Genomic DNA, 23,759 nt, shown 5'->3' with positions numbered 1-23,759 from the left:
TCATCATCATCATCCAGGCCTAAATTTATTATGCTTAAGAATTTTGGTGGCTGTTTTTCTCTTCTTAACATTTACCAATTTCTCCCTGTGAATACTAGAAAAAAAATAATTTCTTTCCTACCTTCTTCATATTATCACATAAAATATTTAACCTTGAGTAGGAGAATTTAGATGTCCTTGAACAACCTGATATCTGGAAGGTTTTGTGATTCTATAATTATAGTGTACGCTTACATATTTAGAAAGTTTCTAAAGTGCAAAAATTCAACCTCAAACATTGGAGATTTAAATAGAATCCAGTTTTGTAGAGCTGCACTGTTCAATATAGTATCCACTAGCCAAATATGATTATTGAGCACTTGAAATGTAGCTTAGTCTGCTGGATTTTAAAGAGTATGAAAAAATAATGTAAAATATTTCATTAATAATTTTTCATATTGATTACATGTTAAAATGATATTTTGAATGAGTTAAGTGAGATATGCCATTAAAATTAATTTTAACTGAGTAATTTAAAATTATATACATGGCTCACATTTGTTGTTCTCATCAGATTTCTACTGGACAGCATGATACGGTGAGGACACAATGACAGGAGACAATCAAGTGATTCTCTGGAGGGCTAGGTATACCTGTAGAATAGCCAACTGACCTACCCTGACTTCTATTTGCCAAATTAAGATCAATCTCTGCCAGTCATAAGTAGAGCATAAACTGCAATTGAGCCTACTAAAGGAAGTACCTCAAGTCTACTGTGAATGTGCTCGTTTTCACATTTTACTTGGGAATCAAGTTTTTAAACTTTAGCTATAGTTTGCCTTTTATACTGTCAGAGAAACAATCTTGAATTCTGATTAGTTTGGAGGTAACCTGAATTGTTTCTTTGGGGAAAAATAAAGCTGTGACACATTTCGATTTGGGAGTCTTTGGGGCTGCTTCACCCACCTCAACACTCAATTTTAACTGTCCATTCTTCTCTCATTTGTAAGCAGCCATGCTAGGCAGGATGCGACTGTGGATTACAGTGAGATCCTAAACCAGAGTGGGAAGAATTCCTCTCCCATCCTTGGGGAGTGTCTCTCTGTCTTCCATCTCCACCAACAGACAGACGTTCTGAGGTTCATAAAACACTAATATATAAAACATTTCCTTTCTTGGTCAAGCATTTCCCAGTACTCTTGAGCCTAAAAAGGTTAACACTATTTAGCCCTTTCGATGACAGGCTGTAGTTTATCATATTTTTTAAACTGGCATAAAAATAACTAAGCAGTGAAAAAAACATCACAAGTAATCAAAACTGATCTTGCAGCAAGGAAACATTTATTTGGACCATTAAAAAGTAGGCTAATACATCTTTCAAAATGACCTGTAATCTCCTTCATCATTCTATAAAAGTATACCAACTTCTAAAACAACATTTTCACATAAGGCCAGGGATAATCATGGCACAAAAGGAAAAACAATTTCAGGAAGAGGAAACAAAAATCTCTGTACGTCACCCATATATCCATTTTTGCAATCACAATTTTATACACTTTATACTTTAAAAAAAAAATTCTGTCCACATAAACTAGGCTATTCAGACATTTAGAATGCACAATCCCTGCAGTTTGGATTCTCTGGGTGGGTAGGAAATCAAGGGAGCCAAAATTATAATATATCATTTCCTACTGAGAAGGATATCACAGGAAAATTCACTCAACAGCTGTCACCACTGAAATTGAAATGAGTTTCTTTTTACAGCTAAATCCCTAGTAAATGGAATCCAACTTGTGTTAGCCCAGGTGATCTTCCCTGCAGTTATTCCAAATGAGAATACAATCAATAAAATTCTGTTTTAAATTGAATGTAAATTATTTTTCCAGAAGCATGAATTTTATTCAATTATGTTAAAAAAAAAAAACAGAAAACTAACATCAGACAATATGCAGTATAACGATCTATATTTCTGTATATCTTAGAGAAACTGTATGATTCCAAGGCTTGCACATCCAATAAAAGTCAGGATCATATGGATTTCCATATCAGCTAAGAACTTTAATAAATGATACAACTGCTACTTTACTTTAGGTTGACCTCATCTTTCCCATGTACTCCATAGTTTCCTATTTATTTCTATTAATAACCACATCAAGCCAATAAACTGCAAAAGAACTGAAAGTTGCATCACATTTTTCTATCGAAACTATCTGCATCTTAAATTTGTCAAAAGTCATCGAACTGTACTCTTAAAATGGGTGTATTTCTTTGCATTTCAATTATACATCAATAAAATTGATTCTAAAAGTGAAATGCCCACACACCCCTATAATATGTATTCAAACTACAGCCCTACATAGGTATCTTCACCTTACACATTTAAGGCCCCCCACAAATATCTATATCTTCATGAGCAAATTTTGTTATATACCTTCACTCTATATTTTTAGTGTATATTCTGGCTGTATAATGATCCCTACTGGAGGCCACTCTGGTTTTAGTTAGAGCCTAATGATTAAAATAAAGCATGATGAGAGGGAGCTAATAAAAAGTGAGGGGCCAGAGGAATAGAGTTCTAACATCCAGCAGAATTAATACATTAAACTGATGGAAAGCATCTTCCTATTTACCCACAAATAATTTACATGGTGTGAAATGCTTCTGAGATTGGCTACCACACATTTATGGCATTCTAAGATCACCTCCTCACAGTTGTTCCCCAGGGACAGTAACAGTAGAGAACCAGGGACACAATGTTTTGGGAGTTATGGTGCAATTGTGGGGGGTTGGGAAGGGGGCGAAGAGGGGGTGCTGGGGACAGCTAATGAGGATTATTACTAAAAGTTGTCACATTATATACCTTTCCTCTATACCCCGTAATCACATTATATACCTTTCCTCTATACCCCCGTCAATCTTGCATAGCCATTGACGATGCCTCATAATGTTTAAGAGTTTCATTTCACAGATCAAAGCAGCAAGGTATATAACAGTTTTGCTTGTTTTCAATACAAGCCTTCAATATTTGAACAAGTCATTGGGGAGAACGGGGAGTGGGTACTTCTGAGTGAGACCACAAAGAGGAATAAACAGTACTCTCTACACTCTATGACTAGAGTTCTGAGGTTCATAAAACAGTAATACTTAATGAAAAAGTTCCAAGTCCCATAACAAAGGACGACACCAGCACTACATTTCTGCAAAGATAAAGGGCATTTTCTTATCAAAGTTTCCCTTAAAAAATCCATCAGCTTTTTGTCCAAATTACCATCTCATTCAGCAGCTTTAAAAAACTGCACTCATTTAGCAGCTTTAAAAAAATGCATGAAAGGTAAAATTTTAAAACCTGAAAGTGTTTTCTATCATTCACTCATGTATTTATTTACTGAGGTCCTATTATGCTCACCATTATTATAAGTAATAGGGAGACAGTAGTAAATAAGATGGACAAATTCCTTGCTCTCATGGAGCTTAAATTCTAAGGGGCAACTTTAAATTGGGTGATTAGAAGCAGACCTCCATAAGATCTGAGAAGACACACTGGTGTGTGCATTTGGTGATTGTTCCCAGTAGCCTCCTTCAGATTGCATGCATGCAATTAGTCAAGAATCACAGTAGCTCTATTAAAAGTGAGTTTTTCACTCACCTTGTATTATCTTTTCTAGCACTACTTTTAAAATAGTAATTAGAAACAACTGAGAGGGCATTAAACCTTTGGTAAGTCTCAGTAGTCTGTCTTTCCCCAGTCCAAGCTATTGAATTTTGTTTTGTTTTTACTCTGAGTGAATAAAGGTTAATTGGCTCTGGAATGCCAGAGGGTGTTCTTAGGTTAACTAAACATTTAGACTCACAAGATATCATTGGCCATGTGCAGCATCAGTCATGGAAAGAACCAGGACAAGAATCACAGCTTGCTGGCTGGGCAGCTTTAAGTATTCCTCTCCTACAGTCTTTGCTACAGTCCTGCACAGGTGGATAGCTCAGGTGCAAAGAGGCGAAATCCACACCAGTAGGTGTGGGAGCTGCCTTGGCTTGGGAGCATAATGACCCTCAGTAGCCACAATTTCTTATAACAATTCTATAGATATAGTTTTTCCAGGGCCACCTCAGATTTGGAACTCTAGGCCCCACTATTATGATTTTGTTTTAAATATGTGATTATCTAAATGTATTTCAAATATAATATGAACCTTCACTGTCCAATCCAGTAATCATTATCTATAACTGGCGATTTTAATAATTAAAATTAAATAAATTTTAAAATTCACTTATTCAGTCCCACTACCCATATGTCAAGCATAAAATAGCTATATGTGGCTACTGGATTGAATAGCACAGGTATAAAACATTTCCATCATTAAGTTCTATCACACAGCACTTAAGTTACTTTTTAGTTGTTAATATACCACAGTAACTACCACAAATCTGTCCCAGGACTTTTAAGAAAGTTGTTTTCCATAACATCATTATTGTTTTGTACTTTTGTTTATGCTTTATGCCTAACACAGTGTAAAATAACTAATTTTCTTTATTATTTAACCAGAGGGCAATCAATATTTTAAAGAAACCCAATGAGTAAAGAATAGGAACTTTAATAGGTACTTTTGTTTATGCTTTATGCCTAACACAGTGTAAAATAACTAATTTTCTTTATTACTTAACCAGAGGGCAATCAATATTTTAAAGAAACCCAATGAGTAAAGAATAGGAACTTTAATAACTACAGATAATAAAACTACTTGAAAAGCAGAAGTCATAAATTTTGCTTTCCAGAAAGACTACTGGCATCCACAATCCAGAAATTCCTAAGAAACTCTGGAGTCAGAAGGCTAAGAGAAATCTGAAATGTCTAGCTGGGGATAAGCTGCAACACCACTGTGATGGGCCAGGCTTCGTTATTTCCATGATGTTGTTTGCTCTCACAGAATCCCATACCTCCACCATGTTGACCGTCATCATGAATTACTGTAATCACTTTAGTTAAAATTCTCTCTTCGCTGATAAGCATTAAGTCCTACAGAGGCAGAAATAAATATGTATCTCTAGGACCTAACACCATGCACGGCACTAGTAGGAGTTCAGTTAATATGTGTTCAATAAACAATAAATAAAACAAACTCTTAGAATGCTAAAAGGTGTCAGCATGTATTACTAAACAGCTCCCACACAAAGTACCTCCATCAGTTGCAGCCACTATACAACCTCATTACAAAGTCTACTATTTATGGAGTATTGTATGTTTGCATTGGCTAGGTAGCTGGTTGAAGAGATAGGAAAGATTTTTTTTTAAATCTTCTTTCTATCGCATTAAAAAGAAAATCAATAACATTTCTACTTCTATAAGAAATCATTTTTTAACCCTTTTATCAACTTTAAGACATGTTAATCTACCAAAGTGAATTAACCTAACTACAAAATCCCAGGAAAATGTAATATTCAATACAAATTAAGGGTGATTAAAGGCAACGCAAAAAGCTATTTTGACCTCCCCATCCCTAACCCCACCCTCACCCCCATCCAAAAAGAAAACCCTCACTGTAATAGGCTGAATCAGTGACCCTCAAAATATACTCTAATCCCTGGAACCTATAAATGCATTAGGTTATATGGCAAAAGGGGCTTGGCAGATGAAAATTAAGGTTAAGGACTTTAAGATGAAGAGATTATCCTGGATACCCATATGGGCCAATCTAATCACAAGGGCCTTTAAAAAAGCAGAAAACTTTTGCAGGTTGGAGGCAGAGTGATGCAGCGGGAGAAGTTAGAGAGATTTGAAGTGTGAGAAGGCTCTGATGGGACCCACACACAAAGACCACAGAGGCCTCTAGGAGCTCATGGAAAGCATGAGAAGGAATGTGGGCAGCCTCTAGGAACAAAGACTAGGCCCCAGCTGACAGCCAGCAATGAAATGAGGACCTCAATCCTACAACTGCAAGGAAGTAAATTCAGCCAACAACATGACTAAGCTTGGAACAGATTCTTTACCAGAGCCTCCAGTAAGGAACATAGCCCTCTTTAGACCTTGATATTACCCTGGTGAGACCCATGTCAGTTTCCTAACCTATAAAACTGTGCAATAATAAACAGGTGTTGTTTTAATCTGCTAAATTTGTAATGGCTTGTTATAGCTGCAGCAGAAAACTAATACACTCACCACTTTTTTTATTCATATACAAAATGCTAATGCCACTTCTAAATAACAGGGAAATGTATGCACACATGTATTTATTATACTTAGACACACACATTAACATGAGTGTGTGGGGCCGACCCCGTGGCACACTCAGGAGAGTGCAGCGCTGGGAGTGCAGCAGTGCTCCCGCCGCGGGTTCGGATCCTATATAGGGATGGCCGGTGCGCTCACTGGCTGAGCGCGGTGCAGGCGACACCGAGCCATGGGTTGGGATCCCCTTACTGGTCACAAAAAAAAAATATGTGTGTGATTTCTTAAATATTCTAATTAATGGTTTATTGATAAGATGGCTATAAAGATTCTAATCTATATGTGTGTGTCTGATTTCTTAAATATTCTAATTAATGGTTTATTGATAAGATGGCTATAAAGATTCTAATCTACACACACTAATAAGGTTTAAAACTCAGCTTCCTGAATTCTGTCTTTTTCAAGTCACTGGTTCATTTGTTAAGAGCTTTATTACTGTCTCACCTGGGCAACATGACATCTTTAGACTAATGAACTCTCCTGTATCTTCAGAGCTATTCACTACCTAGTTTGCTGCTGCTCCTCATTTTTATTTTCATCTGCTGGAAAACATCTAAGCTGCAATTCCTTCTCCATAAAGTCATTACAGGATTTCTTCTGCCCAGTATACTTTGCCAGATCATATAAAAACTGCTAACATTCTGTAATCTTCCTTCACAAAAAAAATTTTATTCAACCAAAAAAGCCAATAAAATGGGAATAGTCAAGTAAAAATAGGTATTCCTATCCTTGATGGAATATTATACAGACACTTAAAATTAGACCTATGAAAATATATTTTTAACTTTATCCCATAGTTATGACATATTGACATATTAATTTTTTAAAAGTTTAACTACATTAATTATAATTACATAAAAATATGCTAGAGATTACAACAAAAGCCTCGTGGTGGTTGTATTAGGGAAGTAAGATTTGTTTTTTCTTTTTTTCCCAAATTTTATATAGTGTGACTGTATAATGTTTTACCAAAAACATTAAATGACATTAATTTTGTAGCAAAATCCACATACAGATACTGCCTAATAAGACTTTCCACCTTTCTCTTTATTCTCTACTTGATTCCGCTGCAGCACCTACTCCAGTGCAGCCTTGGGTGTGCATATCTGTTTATAAATTTTGGTCCTCTTTCCCCCTTGAAAACATAAGACAAGGAAACCAAGGAAAATTTCTTATGTCTTAGCAATTGGTTAAGTGGTGGTGACCAGATGCTGGTAGAAATATGGACTATAAAGACCATTCTGAGGAGGTTTCCCATGGAAATGAGGAAGAGTTTATTGGAAACTGGAGTAAAAGTCACCATGTTACAGAGTTGACAGACCATACCTATTAGCTCCTTTGTATAAAGTATTTATTACAGTGCCCTTAACACAATGAGCTGACTCTAACAAAATGCTGACTCTTGGCAAATACATCTCTAAGAGGGCATAAACATTTTCTATGCAGATGTGAAAAAATATATCATCCAAAAGTGATAAACAATGGAAAAAATATATTCTAATTTATTAATATCTTACACAGCACCTGGAAAACCTTCACAATAATCACTGAACTAAAAGCTTCTGTTGCTCCATATAGAAAAGGCAATAAATGGTTCAAGGTGCTGCCAGGGACTGGAAACAGGTGAGGAGAAAGAGTTCACAAACAACTGAAGCATGTAGATTACATTAATGAGGCTTCCATTTTAGCCCTCAATTGGTGGAAGCCCCTATCTACTAAACCATTTCCTAGCATTTATTTTCATACTTACCACAATAGACACATGAATGCCTGCACAATTTTCTGATTTCAAAATGAGAACTAATTTAAAAAGAAAACACTGAGAACTTACCACTATGGATACAAAAAAAAACTTTCTTACAGAGATTGCTTGTCTGACATAAAATTTGTGACAGCATATTCTTTAGAGGAATAAATAGAGACGTGTGAACATATTAACCAAATGTACTACATCAGGAAAAGAAATTTTACAAAAGTAGTCTGTGATAATACTGAGTGAAGGAAGAGGCTTTCATTATTTTAAATTACTTTAAAATAAAGGTCAGTATAAATATCTGCTTACAAATTCATGATGCACCACGTGATACAGTCCCAGTATTTATACTATAATACTTCTCTTTGCTAGCTTGTTTTGTCTTTGATTTCTAATTCATTGTTGGCCTAAAACATGCTAAAGAGAAATAGTGTAACAAATACATGTTTTTAAAATTAGTTATTCTTTAATTAAGGACAAAACATTAAATAAGAGCAACCATTATTAGAGTCATCTATAATAAGCTATCCCCATTCATTTCATATCTTGAAGTGCAAGGATGAAGGAGGAAGATACATAAACTGTGGGAAAAGCCATTATTTTTAAGGAGAAAAATCTCAATCATACAATTAAAATTATCACATGTAGAATAAGGACTGTATATTTCTCCTCTCTAGTCTCACCTATTTATACTTTACATTTATAAGTGAGATAATAAATATAAATAACAATCTTTATTTACAAATCTTATTTATTACAAATATTATCCCATGAGTGCCATCATTAGCGTAGAAAAGATATATTTAGCATAAACTTCTACATTCATGGGAACGTATCCCAAGATCTTTATAATCTTATTTATTACAAATATTATCCCATGAGTGCCATCATTAGCATAGAAAAGATATATTTAGCATAAACTTCTACATTCATGGGAACGTATCCCAAGATCTTTATATATCTCCAAATTAAAAAATCAGTACACTATATAATTCATCCAAGAAAATGCAGTGACATACAACCATGAGAATAACAGTAAAGTCACAATGAGATGTAGGCTCATTAGAAGACATTTAACAATATGCAATTTGCGGAACGCAAAAATTTGATGATTTAAACAAATTTTACATTTTTTATAGTTCTAAACAAGTTTATTTCTTCCACTTGAAGAGATCCTGGTATCAATTTTGAAAAATGGTAGTCTTATGAAATAATTCATTCATCTCTTGAGGGGAGGGAAGGGCAGTATTTTTTATTTGAAAAATTAGATTTTGTTAACAAGAACTTCCCAAGGCTCCACTGCCAAACTTTAAAATAGGGATAATGATAAATGACCATTGACCATCCTCACTGGAGGATGAGCATGAACTAAAAAGGTAGATTGGAAAGTATTCTGTAAACTCCAACCAGTTTGACTGCCTGGTCTCATCCCCTCCTACTCCTTCTAAAACCTTGCTTCTTCAATTATTCCCCCCACTCCCACTAGTCCTTATTTCTCCCTTAATCTGTGACTATGCTCATCTTTCCAGTCTTAAGGAAAAAATAAAACACTTTCTTCAGCCATGAAGCTCATGGATATAGTCCTCCTTCCTTCCTTGCCCTCAGATTTAAGCTCTATCAAGAGCAGTCTACACTCCCTGTATCTCTACAGCCTCATTTCCTCTTCACAGGACTGAGACTGACATCCATACCATTACTCTGTAGTGGCTATGCCTAGGGTGGCTCCCAGGTACCTAATCCAAGCGGCATTGTGTAGTTCTGACCTGACTTCCCCATTGCATTCAACAGTGGTTTAGCATCCCTTTTCAAAATTTTTCTGTAAGCATCTTTGATACCACTATCCTTTTGATGTGTTCCTATTTCGTTCAAGAATCCTCCCTCTTTTAACTCATCTCCCCACCTCCACTGCTGCCCATCACAAGTTCCTTAAACAATGAATGATACTGTGTGAGTTCTATTCAGGGCCATTTCCCGTTTTCTTGTCACACTATATTCTCTCCCTGAGTGATCTTAACTATTCTCCTGATTTTTTAGCCACCACCTGAACAGTGATGATTACAAATGTCTCTCTGGTATAAAGCTCATAAACTGTGGATCTATATTCAGCTACTTACTAAACATTCTCCACATATGTCTCATAGGCATCTCAAGCTTAAAATGACCAAAATTACTGAATTTATCTCAGCAACCATATTCATTCTGTAATTCCCTTGTTTTCCTTCCTTATTGTCCTTCTTAGTTAATGACAATATCATTCCTTAAGTGGGATTAAAGTTTAGTCCAATCTGAGTACCTCCTGTGAGTTATTACTGTGCTAGAAAGTATGGAAACCAAAACAAGTAAGTCATGGCCCCATTACTTAAAGAAATAGTTCCATGAGGGAGACGGTCTGTTCAATCAAAAAAATTATGTACTTTTTGTTTAATTCTGATCAAAAAGTTTACAAATTTTGTAACTTGTTCAAGTGCCTATCTCACAGATGAAAACAAGCCTGTAAATTCCCTGAGAACGGAGATTGTCTTATTTTTTTATTCCAAGCACATAATGGGAAAAGTTTACAAATTTTGTAACTTGTTCAAGTGCCTATCTCACAGATGAAACCAAGCCTGTAAATTCCCTGAGAACGGAGATTGTCTTATTTTTTTATTCCAAGCACATAATGGGCACTCAGTAACTAATGAATGCAAGGATGCTACTAATGAATAAAAATAAGCTTGTATTTCCATAAAATATTGAAGCAAAATGTTTTTCTGTGCTTAACTAGAGAACTGGGTTAAACTAAGAAAATTTGGACACATCACTTCTACATTCTCAAAATAATATATATTGTTAAGCAATATCATAGATTACTAGGTTGGCAAATTGTTACTAATTCTCTTTGAGTGTCTAAGTCCTGTAAAATGATTTGAGAATTTCTCTGTATTGCTACTTCAATTTTTACAGGTATTTGTATCATCTCCCAAATTAGTTTAATTGACAAACTTAGTTAAAAGGCTATTCATCATTACTCTTGGATCATTAGAAGCACTAAGCAAAATTAGACCTAATAATGATCTCAGTCTCAACCTCCTAATGTCCATCCCCTCTAGGTAACATTTAAATTATACAGTCATGCAAATCAATGATAATTATTTTTTCCTAAAAAGATTATATTGGAATCTCTCAACCTGAATAATATTTTTTCTTATTTTTACCTAACTAAAAGGAAGATAAAAGAAAAACATATTTAGACAGCCAAAAAAGACAATTCAATGTGCTTGAAAGGCTTATCACAAGATTACTTTGTAGAACCAGAAGTGTCAAACTATGCACATCAGCTGCCATCCTACATACAGATTTCTCTGCCATGGTAATAAAATGAGAAACCGTTTGATTTAATAATAATAAAAAAGCAACATCAGTTGGTGCATATTACATGTAGCAGCTAGCCCTGGTTGCCTAGCAACCAGTCATGAGTGAACTCCACAGAGAATAAAAGCCCTAAACAAATGTATAGTTTGTGCAAGTTTCAAGGACTCAAAGAGGTGTGTCAGTAGTTAATCTAAATTCTACTTGACAATTACCATACTAAGATGGAGAAAGGAGAATTCATCACTATCTCACAGAATGAAGCATTAACCAGAGGTGAGATTTGGCCCCTTAGGTTTATACCTTTTGAACCAGTGGTTTTACAGGAAAAAAAAATTGTGACAATATGATTTATAAATTACAAAAACTTCATGCAGAAAAGAAACAACAAAATATCACTGTTATAACATGCATTCATTCATTCAACAAGATACATAATGTGCCAGATACTGTCCCAGCCACTGGAAATACAAATATGAAAGTCACATTACAAGCTCTCAAGCAGCTCATACTATATTGGAGAAATCAGACAGTAAACAAACAATAACAATATCATAAATTCTAATACAGAGGTAATCATGAATATTATGAAAACACAAGGTATCTGATTCAGAGGGGGAGGATTAAATGGTCAGGGAAAGCTTATCAGAGGAGGTGTCACTTGAGCTGAGTCTTAAAGGACAAAAAGTTATAGAAGTGGAATAAGGGGAGAATATAAATATATTTATATATGCATATTTATATATACTTAAAATACTCTAAATACACTTAAAAATATATTTTTTATATTAAATACATTTTAAAATATATATTTTAAAATTATATATTTTTTAAAAAAATTAACGTGAAGGGAAAATATTTGCAAGGGCACAGAGGTGAGCAAGCAAAAGCGTGTTGCATATTAGAGGAACTCAATGACATTTGGCGGTACTAGATGTTAGGGTCCCAATGCTGAAAGAGGAGTCCAAAGAGACAGGCCAAGCCCTTTCCAGAAGGACTTAGCATGCCAGGCTAAGAAGTCTGGCTTCATCCAGAATGAAATTGGGAGGCACAGAAGGGTTTTAAGCCTAGAAATAATATAATCACATATGATAATGATGTGAAATACATTACAGAGGGCAAAGAGGCCATCAGGAGAACAGACAAGAAGCTACTATAGTAAGAGAGATACTCAGGAGATATAATCCCCAAGAGATTTGTATGGGTAGGAGAGGGGGGTTGGGCAAGAGACTCAAACATGACTTCTGGGTTTCTTAATTCACTAGCACAGGGCTCTAGGAAATTTAAAAAGATATTTATAGTATATATGCTACTCAGTCCCTGCTGAAATATTAGTCTTGACCCCCTACCTCCTTCCTGCCTCAACAAAACAATTACACAGAGGTTTAAAAGTATCTGTACAGGAAGGAAAAGTTACTGGGGAGGAGGAAGAGAAGAGAAGGAAAGGGGAGAGGGAGGCAGAAAAAAAGGAAAAACAGAGAAAAGTAAGAGATACCTGGAAGTAAAATTTATCCGAACATCTGAATGAAAGAGATAATTCTAAGTTTAAAAAGAATAAAAAGAAACCACAAAGGAAAACGCTACTGGTGCTTTACCACAGAAAACTTTAAAATGGAGATATGTTGACTAATACAAAATAATTTTTAAAATTTAGGAAAAAAGTGTTTGTAAAAAATATAACGGAGTTACTATCCTTTACATCTAAAATACTTAAGATCAAATAAAATCAGGAGATGCTATCAATAAATAAGCAAGAAAAACAAATCCAATCAGTTTCATCTATCCCTAATAAAAGTATGCCTTAGCCTTGTATTTCAATAAATAGCTCATTCATTTGAGATTTTTCTGTAAAGTTAGTCAGTCATCTCTACTCATTTTAACTTAAATTAACAAGTAGTTCTGCACATTTCTGTTAAATTATAAGAGCTTTCTACAGTACCCTAAAGTCAAGGGTATTAAGAACTTCAATTTGAATAATAAAATTTAAGTTTTTAGTAACTGAAGGGGTTTTAACCACTTTTGCATACTTTACCCACTTTAATGCACTTACACTTATAACAAGGCTGTGCCTTTACATTACCTGAGGTGGTTAAGTAGAGGCTGAAGTCTTTCATCGGACTGCACAGCAGGCAAGGATCTGGCTGTTAACTAAAAGCAAAGAAGAAAGTTAGTAAGAACAGCCATGGCCAAACACCCAACATATTTGAATACTAAATGCAAAATGGGGGTAGGGGAAGTAGTACTAAAAATGTAATGTCTCTTTTTTCAATCAAGGAATTACATAAAAAGCTGATACGTGATTAGAGTTAACTACACGGATCTAAGGACATAGAGTTTGTCACTGAGTTTAGAAGTTTAAAAATAAAAGGGAAACAAAACAAAAAATAAGAGTGTCCATCAAAGTTCATGAAAAAGCCTCTACTCGTGAAAATATATCTTTGTAAATAAAAATGAAAAATCTTCTAAATGTTAAAATATATAACAACTAACCTTACAGTACTGAATCCTAAGATGAGGAAGAAATTGGGGGAGAGACTTTCATTTATGGCTAAGCCACTGTGAAAGTGGTTACACGGAGAAGTGTGTACACACACACACACACCCCACCATGCATGCTTTCATTTTGACAACCACTTTACTATAAGGAACCAAGAATGTCTTTTAAATATACAGAAGCAATTCAAAATATTTAATATTGAATATGACTCAAATTTATCTAGGAAATAAAAAGTGAAAGCCAAAGCCTTGTAGTTAAATACTGTGCATTAAGCTGACAGTACATCATGGAAATGTGAGCTTCTGATATATTTTATTGCAATAATATTAATTATATCTCTATGTATCTCTATTTTCCACTTTGTTCTTAAGAGAATGTCCTCTTTTAAGAATTTGACTCCCCAAAATTAAAGACATTTATCCAAAGTAATCAGATAGCTTGAAGCAAATTTAAAACATCAAAACAAATGCAGGGCTGGCCCGGTGGCGCACTGGATAGTGCGCCGCTTGGGAAGTGCGGCGGCGCTCCCGCCCGAGGGTTCGGATCCCACATACAGACCGGTTCCCGCTCACTGGCTGAGCGAGGCGCGGGAGCAACACCGAGGGTTGCGATCCCGTTGCCGGTCCCAGTCCGGTACGGGGGCGACACTGAGGGTTGCGATCCGTTGCCGGACACGGAAAAAGACCAAAAAAAAAAAAAATTAAAACAAATGCAAAAATAAATCTCTTCTGGATTCAATTATAAGAAAAATAGTTCTTGTATTCTACTAATAAACCATGTGGAAATTCACGAAAGAGAAACTTAGGCAGGCAACAAACTAAAAGATATCCTTGGTTTATACAGGGCATTCCCTCTAATTTTTCGTGTTAATTAAAATCTCCTGAAAATGGAAAACAGACACAATTCATCAGACCTAATTTGACAATATGCAAATAAAACTATCAATTTTTAAACGTCTAATAAGTATATTTGTGAAAAAAATGTTGACCAAAATGTCATATATAAAGTCATTTTTATTAAATCATATCTAATAATAATAGAAAAACTTTCCTGATTTTGCACAAGTCAACTCATCTAAGTTACTGACTAATTTAAAATGCAATAAAGTGAGACAATTAGTCTGCTGCAATTTCAGCACAACCAGACTTTCAGTATCCCTGAGGAATGTTAAGTCTAAAATTTCATGACATATAAAATGTTATCAAGGTTATCAAGTTTTATAAGCAAAACACTTTAATACTTTAATACACCCTGTATCTATTAATGTCAAATCCCTTTACAAAATGTCATTTTCATTGTTCAAGAGTTTTCATCAGAGTTTTCTCAGAAACAAAGCTATGCTCTAAAAAGATTTAAATGATTCATCTAGATATTTCAAAGTCAATTCTCTGAAAACAAACAGAGCAGACACACTGGGCTTTTTCATCAAACCATCTTTTCTAAATAAAAGCAAACAAACAAAAACACATTGGTAACAGCAAAATATTTCCAGACATCTGTTCATTCCACATAGGAAAAATTCTCAAATCTACCACTTCATCTCAATCTTAGCCTGTGTTTTTTTTTCTAGACTATTAATACATTTCCATTCACTGTTGTTTCTGCCTCCATTCCCGCCTCTTGCCTAATTTATTCTCCACACCAAGGTCAGGGTGAAATATTCAGAATTAAGTTTTCAAGCTAAAGTTATTATACCAGTTTTTCATCAAACATTTTTTAAAAATTTTCCTTCTGGGCTACATTCTGAAACACTAGGTGTAGAATGACTATACGAGCAGTTTTCAAAAAGTTCACAGAAGGATTTGTATTATCTTTTAATGCCATTTTTCCACGAACTTTTTGAAGTAGCCTTCTGCCAACTCCGCAACACAACATGAGTACATCAGGTAGAAATGTGCCACAGTTCCAGTTTCTGGAACACACATGCTCAATGATTTGAGCGCCTCTCCACGCCCCCAACCCAATCCTGGCCCCTCCCCACCTCCAACTTATTTTCAAGTTTGAATCTCTGGCAAGAAGGACTACTAAGCCAGGAGTCAATGCTCTGAGTAAAATTATTTCAAGAAGATTTTGAGTTTTCCAAAAGATTTGCTTTCAACTTTTAAAACCATTAGCATTTTCAAAGAGCATGTGTATCTTCATGTTAAAAAGACGAGGTAATAAAGCTATTCCAAAGCTCCTTAAAGTGGCAAACCAATCTACTGACCTTTTGCTGACAAAACGTAAATTTCATTTTAGGTATCTCTGGCTCCATCATTTCTTCTGAAATTTCTCTCTGAGCTAATGTAGTTAGTACTCACATCTGCTGGACTATCAGGGGTACTACCTCCCTAGCACTTACAACATAACAGATGTTTAATAAGTATTTATTGAATGTGTAACAAATCCAAGAGCTTGCAATTGTGTGATTCCATTAACAGAAGAAAATGAAAGTACATCTCTATCTACATTTCATAGATAAAGCTTTTCAAATTCTGGCTTTCAACAAAACTAAATCTAAATCAAAACTAAACTAAATTACAATTGCTAGCCTTCCAAGATACAGATACACTATCATAACAAGATTTTTAGCATTAAAGATTTTTAAGATTTCCACTCCAACCTGAAATGAATATCTTTCTAGGTTAAATAGACTTTGGTTTCCAAATATGCCTTAGTTTTGTTTGTTTGTTTGTTTTCAAATAGAAAACACAACAATGTCCTTAACACGTAAATCACCAAGAATAAAAGAGAAAGAAGATCTATCACAGTTTACATCTGGGAAGCCTAAATGGATTATTTGAGTTAGGGCTATTTCATGGGAATCATCATAAAAGTTGGCATACCTTATAGCTTATTTTGATTATTGTTGAGAGGTGAGAGGTGAGTTAACACGTTCTTTCATCATTAAGAATATATCTAGCACACAGAATTAACCAATACAGAATTTGTGCTATTTTTAGGCAAGTATAAGAGACTACTGATTTTCAAATAAATCTCATTTTAAAGATTAGTATCACTGAGTAAATCTTATACTTTGAAATCTATTTGCATATAAAAAATAATAATGCATTTTACCAACTAATAATCCTCTTTTAAACACCAATAAATATCACATAGATTCAAAGTCACAGAGATGAAAGAGAGCCTGGAGGTATCTGGTCCAACCTTGTCATTTTACATGAGGAAACAAGTCCCTCAGGCCACAAGCAGCTAGTTGCTGGCCTGCACACAGAGCCTGTGCTAGCACCTGAGATCTGGATACACACAGTACGTTCAGGGCACTTTCCTCTGCCACACCACCATTCAGAGCACTCCAAACATCACATGTGAACTGGTCAGAAGCCTTCACCTGATCCCAGAGTGCTTCTGTGCCCTCTTATTCCCTCATTTCTCAAAATAGGACAGCACTCTTCAAGATTCACTTCACGCATGAACTTTAGTCTTGAAAATTCCCAAATTTTTGCCTGGAAGGTTCCTGCACATCATTTGTGATTTGGCTGAAAGGTAACCTCCTCATAGAGGCTTTCCCTAATCACCTTTGGTAAAGCAGCACTTTTTCCGTAGGTACTCTAATATTACCTAGGTATCTCACAACATTCACCACTACCTGAAATGATCTTACTCATTAATTTTCTCATTGTGCCTTGCCCCACAAGAATACAGTTACCATTGGGAAAGGAACCTTTTTTATAAAATATTTCTTGCCCACCACTTTTCCCCATTGCTTAGAAGAGCATGCAGTAGGGACTCAATAAATATTGTAGAGTCAATGAAACGTTCACCCCTCTCAAATATTTCCAATAGAGGCATGAGTTTAGAAGAGTTTGCCATAGACACTGATCCTTTTGGTCTTGCATTGCTGATGTTTTCATGAGTAAATATGACCTATTAACTAGAAGAGACACACATTTCTCCTTTCATCCCATCCAAGTAGAATATCTTAAGTTCTCCTTCTAAAAGGAGGGCAAGTGTCCCACCACTCAATGCAGTTGTAACTGCGGCTCCCTGGATCAAAGGAAACAAGTAGACCCAAACTATCAGTTCAAAACTGAAATTACAGATATATTACAACAGGCACAACCAAAAAAGTAACCATGACGTAGTACCTTCCTTCTAATCTATGTCTTTTTGTGTTTTGGTGGGGAGTTTTGGTCATTAAACGGTCAATACAAATAAAGCAGAAATATCAACTGAATACACACTTTTTCCAACAGTACTAAAAATTTTAAACACACATCACAGTTCAAGGTCTTTTATAGTGAATACCCATTAAAAAAAATTCACCTGCCAAGGCTAACACTACCTCAAAAATTTACCGAAAGTGAATAAGGAACAAACAGTGTAAACGTAACTCTATTCAAATAAGATTCAGACCAATGTAATGAAACAGGCTTTGTCATTTAAATCACAATGCTAAATATTAAGAGTGTGTTTAAACACCTTTCAAGATGTGATTGCTAAATAAGTGCGTTGCAGTTTCTGGTAGGTTAGTTACTTTGAAAGACAGTCCAAAATATTTGTCTCAACACACCCCACCCCAAGAGGACATAATGTTTCAAGAAAATTGAAATACAAATAGTAAGTAGAAGATTAATGTACCCAAGGATAGAAAATCCTGGATATAAAACATGCTTGGCTCTCATATCTTTTCAAGAGTAAAGCAAACACAGAAAGTATTTTCTTCTCTGACTGTCCACTTAAATTAGATCTCTTTAATACAGCTTAAATTAACTCGATGAGCATGAAAAAAGTAATTTTTAGAATTATGCTCTCTATTCAACAGCACTTTTAAAAAATTTGGATGTGAAGCATTTTCAGTTGCATCTGTGGAAAGCAAGAGGAAAGGGGACTAGGAAGGACAAAGGAGATATTCTCTCCCTTTCCTTAAATTCAAAAAAAAGGAAGTTCTGAAGCAAATATGGCAGTATGTTAACACTGGTTAATTCCTGCAGGTAAATACATGGATGTTTGTTATGCTATTTTGCATACATTTGTATTTGAAATAGTTCATGAGAGGAAGGGAGGGAGGGCTGACTGATTTTCTAGCAGCGTGAGGAATAGCTTCAAGGACGGCAAGCTAGATTAGAGGCAAGGAGATGAGTTAAGAGGGTGGCACCTGCAATGATCCAGGGATCAAATTATGGCAGAGGCAGGGGGGATAGACAGGAAGACATGAATGTAAGAAATATGAAGGAGGTATACTGCACAGAACTTTGTGAATAAAACAGGAGAAGATATAGAGGACATCCAGGTAGGTAGAAAGTTCTATTAATTGCAAGATAGTGGCTGTAGAACAGGAGGTTGGGGGGAAGAGGGGAAATTATAACTTTTGTGTTAGGCAAGCTGAATTGAAGAGCTTTTGAACATCTAAGAGGCAACTGAATATATATGGATCTATAGCACAGGAGAGGAAATGGGGCTAAAGATCTAGACTTAAGTGTTATCAGCAAATAAGTAGAGATAAAGCCACGGACTAGCTCACAGGAGAGGAAATGCGGCTAAAGATCTAGACTTAAGTGTTATCAGCAAATAAGTAGAGATAAAGCCACGGACTAGCTAAAACTTCTCATATTATGTGCATAAGGCAGAAATTATGCATACAGCAGGGATGTCCAACTGTCGCTCACTAGAAGTAGCTGACTAGAGCACTGGGTTCAGGGTTCATTCTGTAGGGGAGAAGAAGTAATCTTTCTTTCCCACCACAAGGCTGAAGACCCCTATTATAAAAGACAGATTAACAAGAGAAAAGCATACAAATATATTTTAATATAAGTTTTACATGACACAGGAGCCTTCAGAAATGAAGACAAAAAACAGGAAAATCTGTACATTTTCATGGGCAGTCATGCAGAAATACGATCGGAGGACAAAAGGGTATGATCTAATGGTAATAAACTGGGGAGAACTTAGCAAGGCCTGTTCGTTCATGTTCTTCTCTGTGTACCTCTCTGTGTCTTCAGAAATAAAGACATTCCTTTCCTCTAGATATAGGGAGGGCATCTCTATAATGAAGGTTTTATGTTCTACTTCAGGGGAAAGCCAGCTAGGTTTTAAGTTTATGGCCTGCTTCAGGGGAGAAGAGGCAGAAGTCGAGACCTTCTTGCTTCTGTGGTTTCCTCAAATGCCAAGGTGCCGGATTTGGCAGTAGAATGTCCTGAACCCCATTAGTTCCAAGCCACATCCAGGAAACAGTACAGGTCTGATGTCTGCTCTAGACATGGAATGGGAGATTAGAGATCCCTGCCAGGCATGTGCCATCCTTAGTTGGAGCAAGATAATAAGAAAAACAAGAAAATTTGTCAACAGACTTAGAAGTTTTATAACATTGATTTTAAGCAATTACAGATTTATTAGAAAGAATACAACCAGTAGCTCCTTTATTTTAACTCTTCTGGAATAAATGAATTTCACTTTGTGAAAAAATGTTCCCTGAGGAAAGAAAATACTCTGCCTCTACCCATGAAGGTGACTACTACTCTTAAAACCCTAAAGAAGATTTTGCTGTCAGCCAGTTGCTGTTTTGAAGCAAAAAATTTTAAAGGGGTTGGTCGATAAGGGGCCTGTAAAAAGAAAATATTTTCCATGATGTTCGTCTTCAAATGATGGGCATGAAAGGAGGGAACAAGAATGTAAGAGGAGGTGTACACACATCAGTAAATACGGTAAATAATTCTTAAAGAGTTAATAGACATTTTGAAAACAAAGGCAGCTCGATCAGTAGAAAATGAAGAACATGAGGGTGACTGCATTTTAAAATAATAAATCCCTTCTCTCTGAACTGCTCACCCAACACTGGCTAAATTAAAACACATAAAAATGACAGGAAAACAATGCTCACTTGGAAAATATTGCTCAATTTTGTTCTCTGGTGTTTCTACCCTCTACCACTCATTTCAGCTTCCTTACAAAACTCAAGAGGAATGACAATATTCACTAATATCAAATTTGTACCTTAAAATAAACCCAAGATAAGTAAGTAACATAAGTTAGACACCTCTTTTCATATAATATTGTTCTACTCAAAGAAGCAGAATGGTACCCTCTGCCAGAGTTATTAGGAGAGTGGCATCTGTGTACATTTACAAATGACAAAGAGAACTAAAATTAGGTGTTTCTTTAAATGAAAAACAGAGAAAATTTTTCAAAATTCTCCTCATTTCATACAAGATTTGAGATGGTTCCTAGTACATCTATGACTCAAGAGTACCAAGTCAAAATCTAAAAGCCAATCCTTTTCTGCAAAATTAGAGGTACATGGATTATGTTTCTGTATAACTTCTAAGAGACACACAATTTACAGACTGAGAAAATAATTTTTTTGAAACCAAAAGGCAACAATTTATTTAAGCAGAACTTGCAGTAACAAAAGGATACAGCTTTAGAGAGAACAGGTTGTTCAACAGAACTATCACTTTTATTACTGGGACCAAGGCAGATGTCATATAAAATTAACTTTTACAAGCAGCTGCTCTTTTAACTTCATTGGTTTTAACAACAGAAAATCCTGTGTCTATTTGAACTACATTTTCTTATAATAGCAACAGATCCCAATTACAAACCCCAAACTGTGAGAGTCCACGTTACATTTCCCCTTGCTCCTAGAACCAAATTTGTTCTCTAGTTTCATGTTCTCTCTGGGCAGGCTGATATGCTGTTCATCACTAATCATTACAGTCTAGTGCTCAGATGCCCACAGCAGTTTTTGGTTTTCATAGGGCTCTTGCACACATTATCTCACTTGATCTTCACCACAGAGGTGGTTTCATCAGTACAATGCTTCAGTACATGGAAATTTCTCTATCAGCTGGCTGCAAACATGATTTTCAATACGTAAACTTTAAAAACCGACCAACGACCTTATCGAGCAAAATGCATAGATTCCATTTGAGCTCTAAACATGCCCAAGTAGTTTAATTTCCAAAGAATATTAAACAGTGCAGAGTTAACAAGATATTTCCAGTTCAGGGGTCTGGATGATATGAAGAACCGAGGGAGCAAACCTGGGAATAGTGTAAGCAGACATCCCAGTGCTGATTTTTGATCATGAAACCTATGGTGTGAAAAAAAGCTTGTTATTCAAAGGCTAACCTAAGCACCTTACTGATCCTCTACATCATTTAGAAATGTAAAACAATTGCTTGAGCAAGAAAAAAAAGATATTAAGAGATATGCAGTGATAAATATACACGGATCACTGAATTTTCTCCTTTAGAGTAAAACGCCCATATAATCATTTTATTTCTAGAATACCCTGATAATTCTGGTTTGAAATTTTTAAGCTACTATAGCAAGCAGTTTCCAATTAGCCTTCTCATAAGTAAAACAAAGATCAGGCAAATGGAAATCAACATGTTTTATTTTTCATATTGGCACCCAAGAGACAGAAATGTCAACCTTTTGTTTGGCTTCTTAAAGGATTGCTCTTATGGACTAAGAGTGCTGCAGTACAGCTAGCAAGGCACTCTGCTAGGAGGTCTAAATAAACTCTAACCTTCACAATATCTCTAACAGTGACTATTATCCCTGAAGATCTCCAGAGCTTCTCTAACTGTTCAGCCAAACTGGAACAGCCAAGGAAAGAAAACAGGTGGCCTTTATGTCCTAATCATCAACTTCCCTTAGGCTTGTGTCATTGTCTTAAAAATGTGTAAAAAGATGCATTTGACTCTAACACGTTTTTCTTGATTTTACTATAAAATAGTATATAATTATTTTACCATTGAGTAAAACAGTACCACTGTTATCTTATGGCTTTACATACTTCTTAGTATATTTAGCCCCATATATTTGGCCATCTTACTACTTTAGAAAACATATTACTACATTTTTACTCCTTACAGTCCCTCTGAGAGAGTCTCTGTTGGTGCATTTGGGATTAGCAGTTGGCTGAGTCGATTCTGGGTCTTGGTACATTTCACTGAGTCATTTCATGTGACTACCACAATTATAGAAAGATAGACCTGACATTTGTTTCAGCCATAAATTTTTATATACAAAGACTCTAAAAATCATTTAATTCATAGATTTTTCATTCATTTAATTAATCTGTGAAGCAATAAACTCAAGTTCTAAACTTCTCTATTAATTATTATTGTTATTTTCATTCATCATTTTGTCTCCCAAAATGTCTATATCATATTTACCTAAATATACAATTGTCAATTTTTTATTTAATGTAAAGGGAAAAACCTTACCTGGGTTTTCCAGAACCAAACTGTTCCTTTACTGTTTATCGTAAGCATGAATCTTGAGCAAAATCTTATTATGTGGAAGTTTCTCAAAACTTCCTAAATATGCACATAAATTCTACAGCATGCACTGGAGTTGCCAATTGTATCTACAGGATTCTAGCAAATGTTTAAAAGACTGCCCAAACAGAACAGCAGGCTTCATAGCGTAGGTTGTTTATCTTCAGAAAGTAGTACAGTCCACGATTCCTGCTGATCCTATTTCCCCTTATAAATGTCAGACATATAAGTTGCCCATTACAACGGCAATCTTATCTCTTTTCTAAATACTGCTAGACAGTGTACCACTTGTAATATTGGAAATTTTATTCTATACTAAAGTATGTTCTTTATTCATTAAACAATCTGAAATTAGTGTCAAATAACCCACAATTATATTTAATTACCAAAGTTAAGAAACACAGAAGAGATATGTATGTGTAAGTACACACTTTCATTTTTCCACAAGAACTCTTCCCCTGATTTGGACTTTATTTATACTGTACTTGGGAATGGAGATGGAGCAATGGAGAGTAGAGACAAGATTTCTATTAATGTCTTAGTGCCCTGTTGTGTAACAAAACATAATCCTTGGAAACGCACTTGAAGAACTGGAGGGCCTTAGGTGACTAATAATAAATTATCAACAAAGATACATAAAGATTTCCGTTCTCCCACAGCTGAACCTCAATCCACTGATCCAAACATAAAATTCAAGGAAGGTGGTCCAAGATGGCTAACAACATACCT

General features: G+C 35.4%; 1 protein-coding gene across 1 annotated transcript in view; it reads right to left on the bottom strand.

The window, feature by feature from the left end:
• The window catches only part of PRIM2 (primase, DNA, polypeptide 2 (58kDa)), a 186,048-nt gene that overhangs the window by 13,366 nt on the left and 148,923 nt on the right, over positions 1 to 23,759 (bottom strand). Inside the window, exon 8 of the mRNA XM_008572125.1 lies at positions 13,384 to 13,451. Coding sequence (XP_008570347.1) covers positions 13,384 to 13,451 — 68 coding nt within the window. The remainder of the gene's footprint in view (positions 1 to 13,383; positions 13,452 to 23,759) is intronic.

This window comes from Galeopterus variegatus, unplaced genomic scaffold (assembly GCF_000696425.1).
Source record: "Galeopterus variegatus unplaced genomic scaffold, G_variegatus-3.0.2 Scaffold754, whole genome shotgun sequence".
In the NCBI taxonomy this organism is placed as follows: domain Eukaryota; kingdom Metazoa; phylum Chordata; class Mammalia; order Dermoptera; family Cynocephalidae; genus Galeopterus; species Galeopterus variegatus.
Note: the sequence above shows the minus strand (reverse complement) of the source record. Positions and strands in the feature narration are given on the sequence as shown.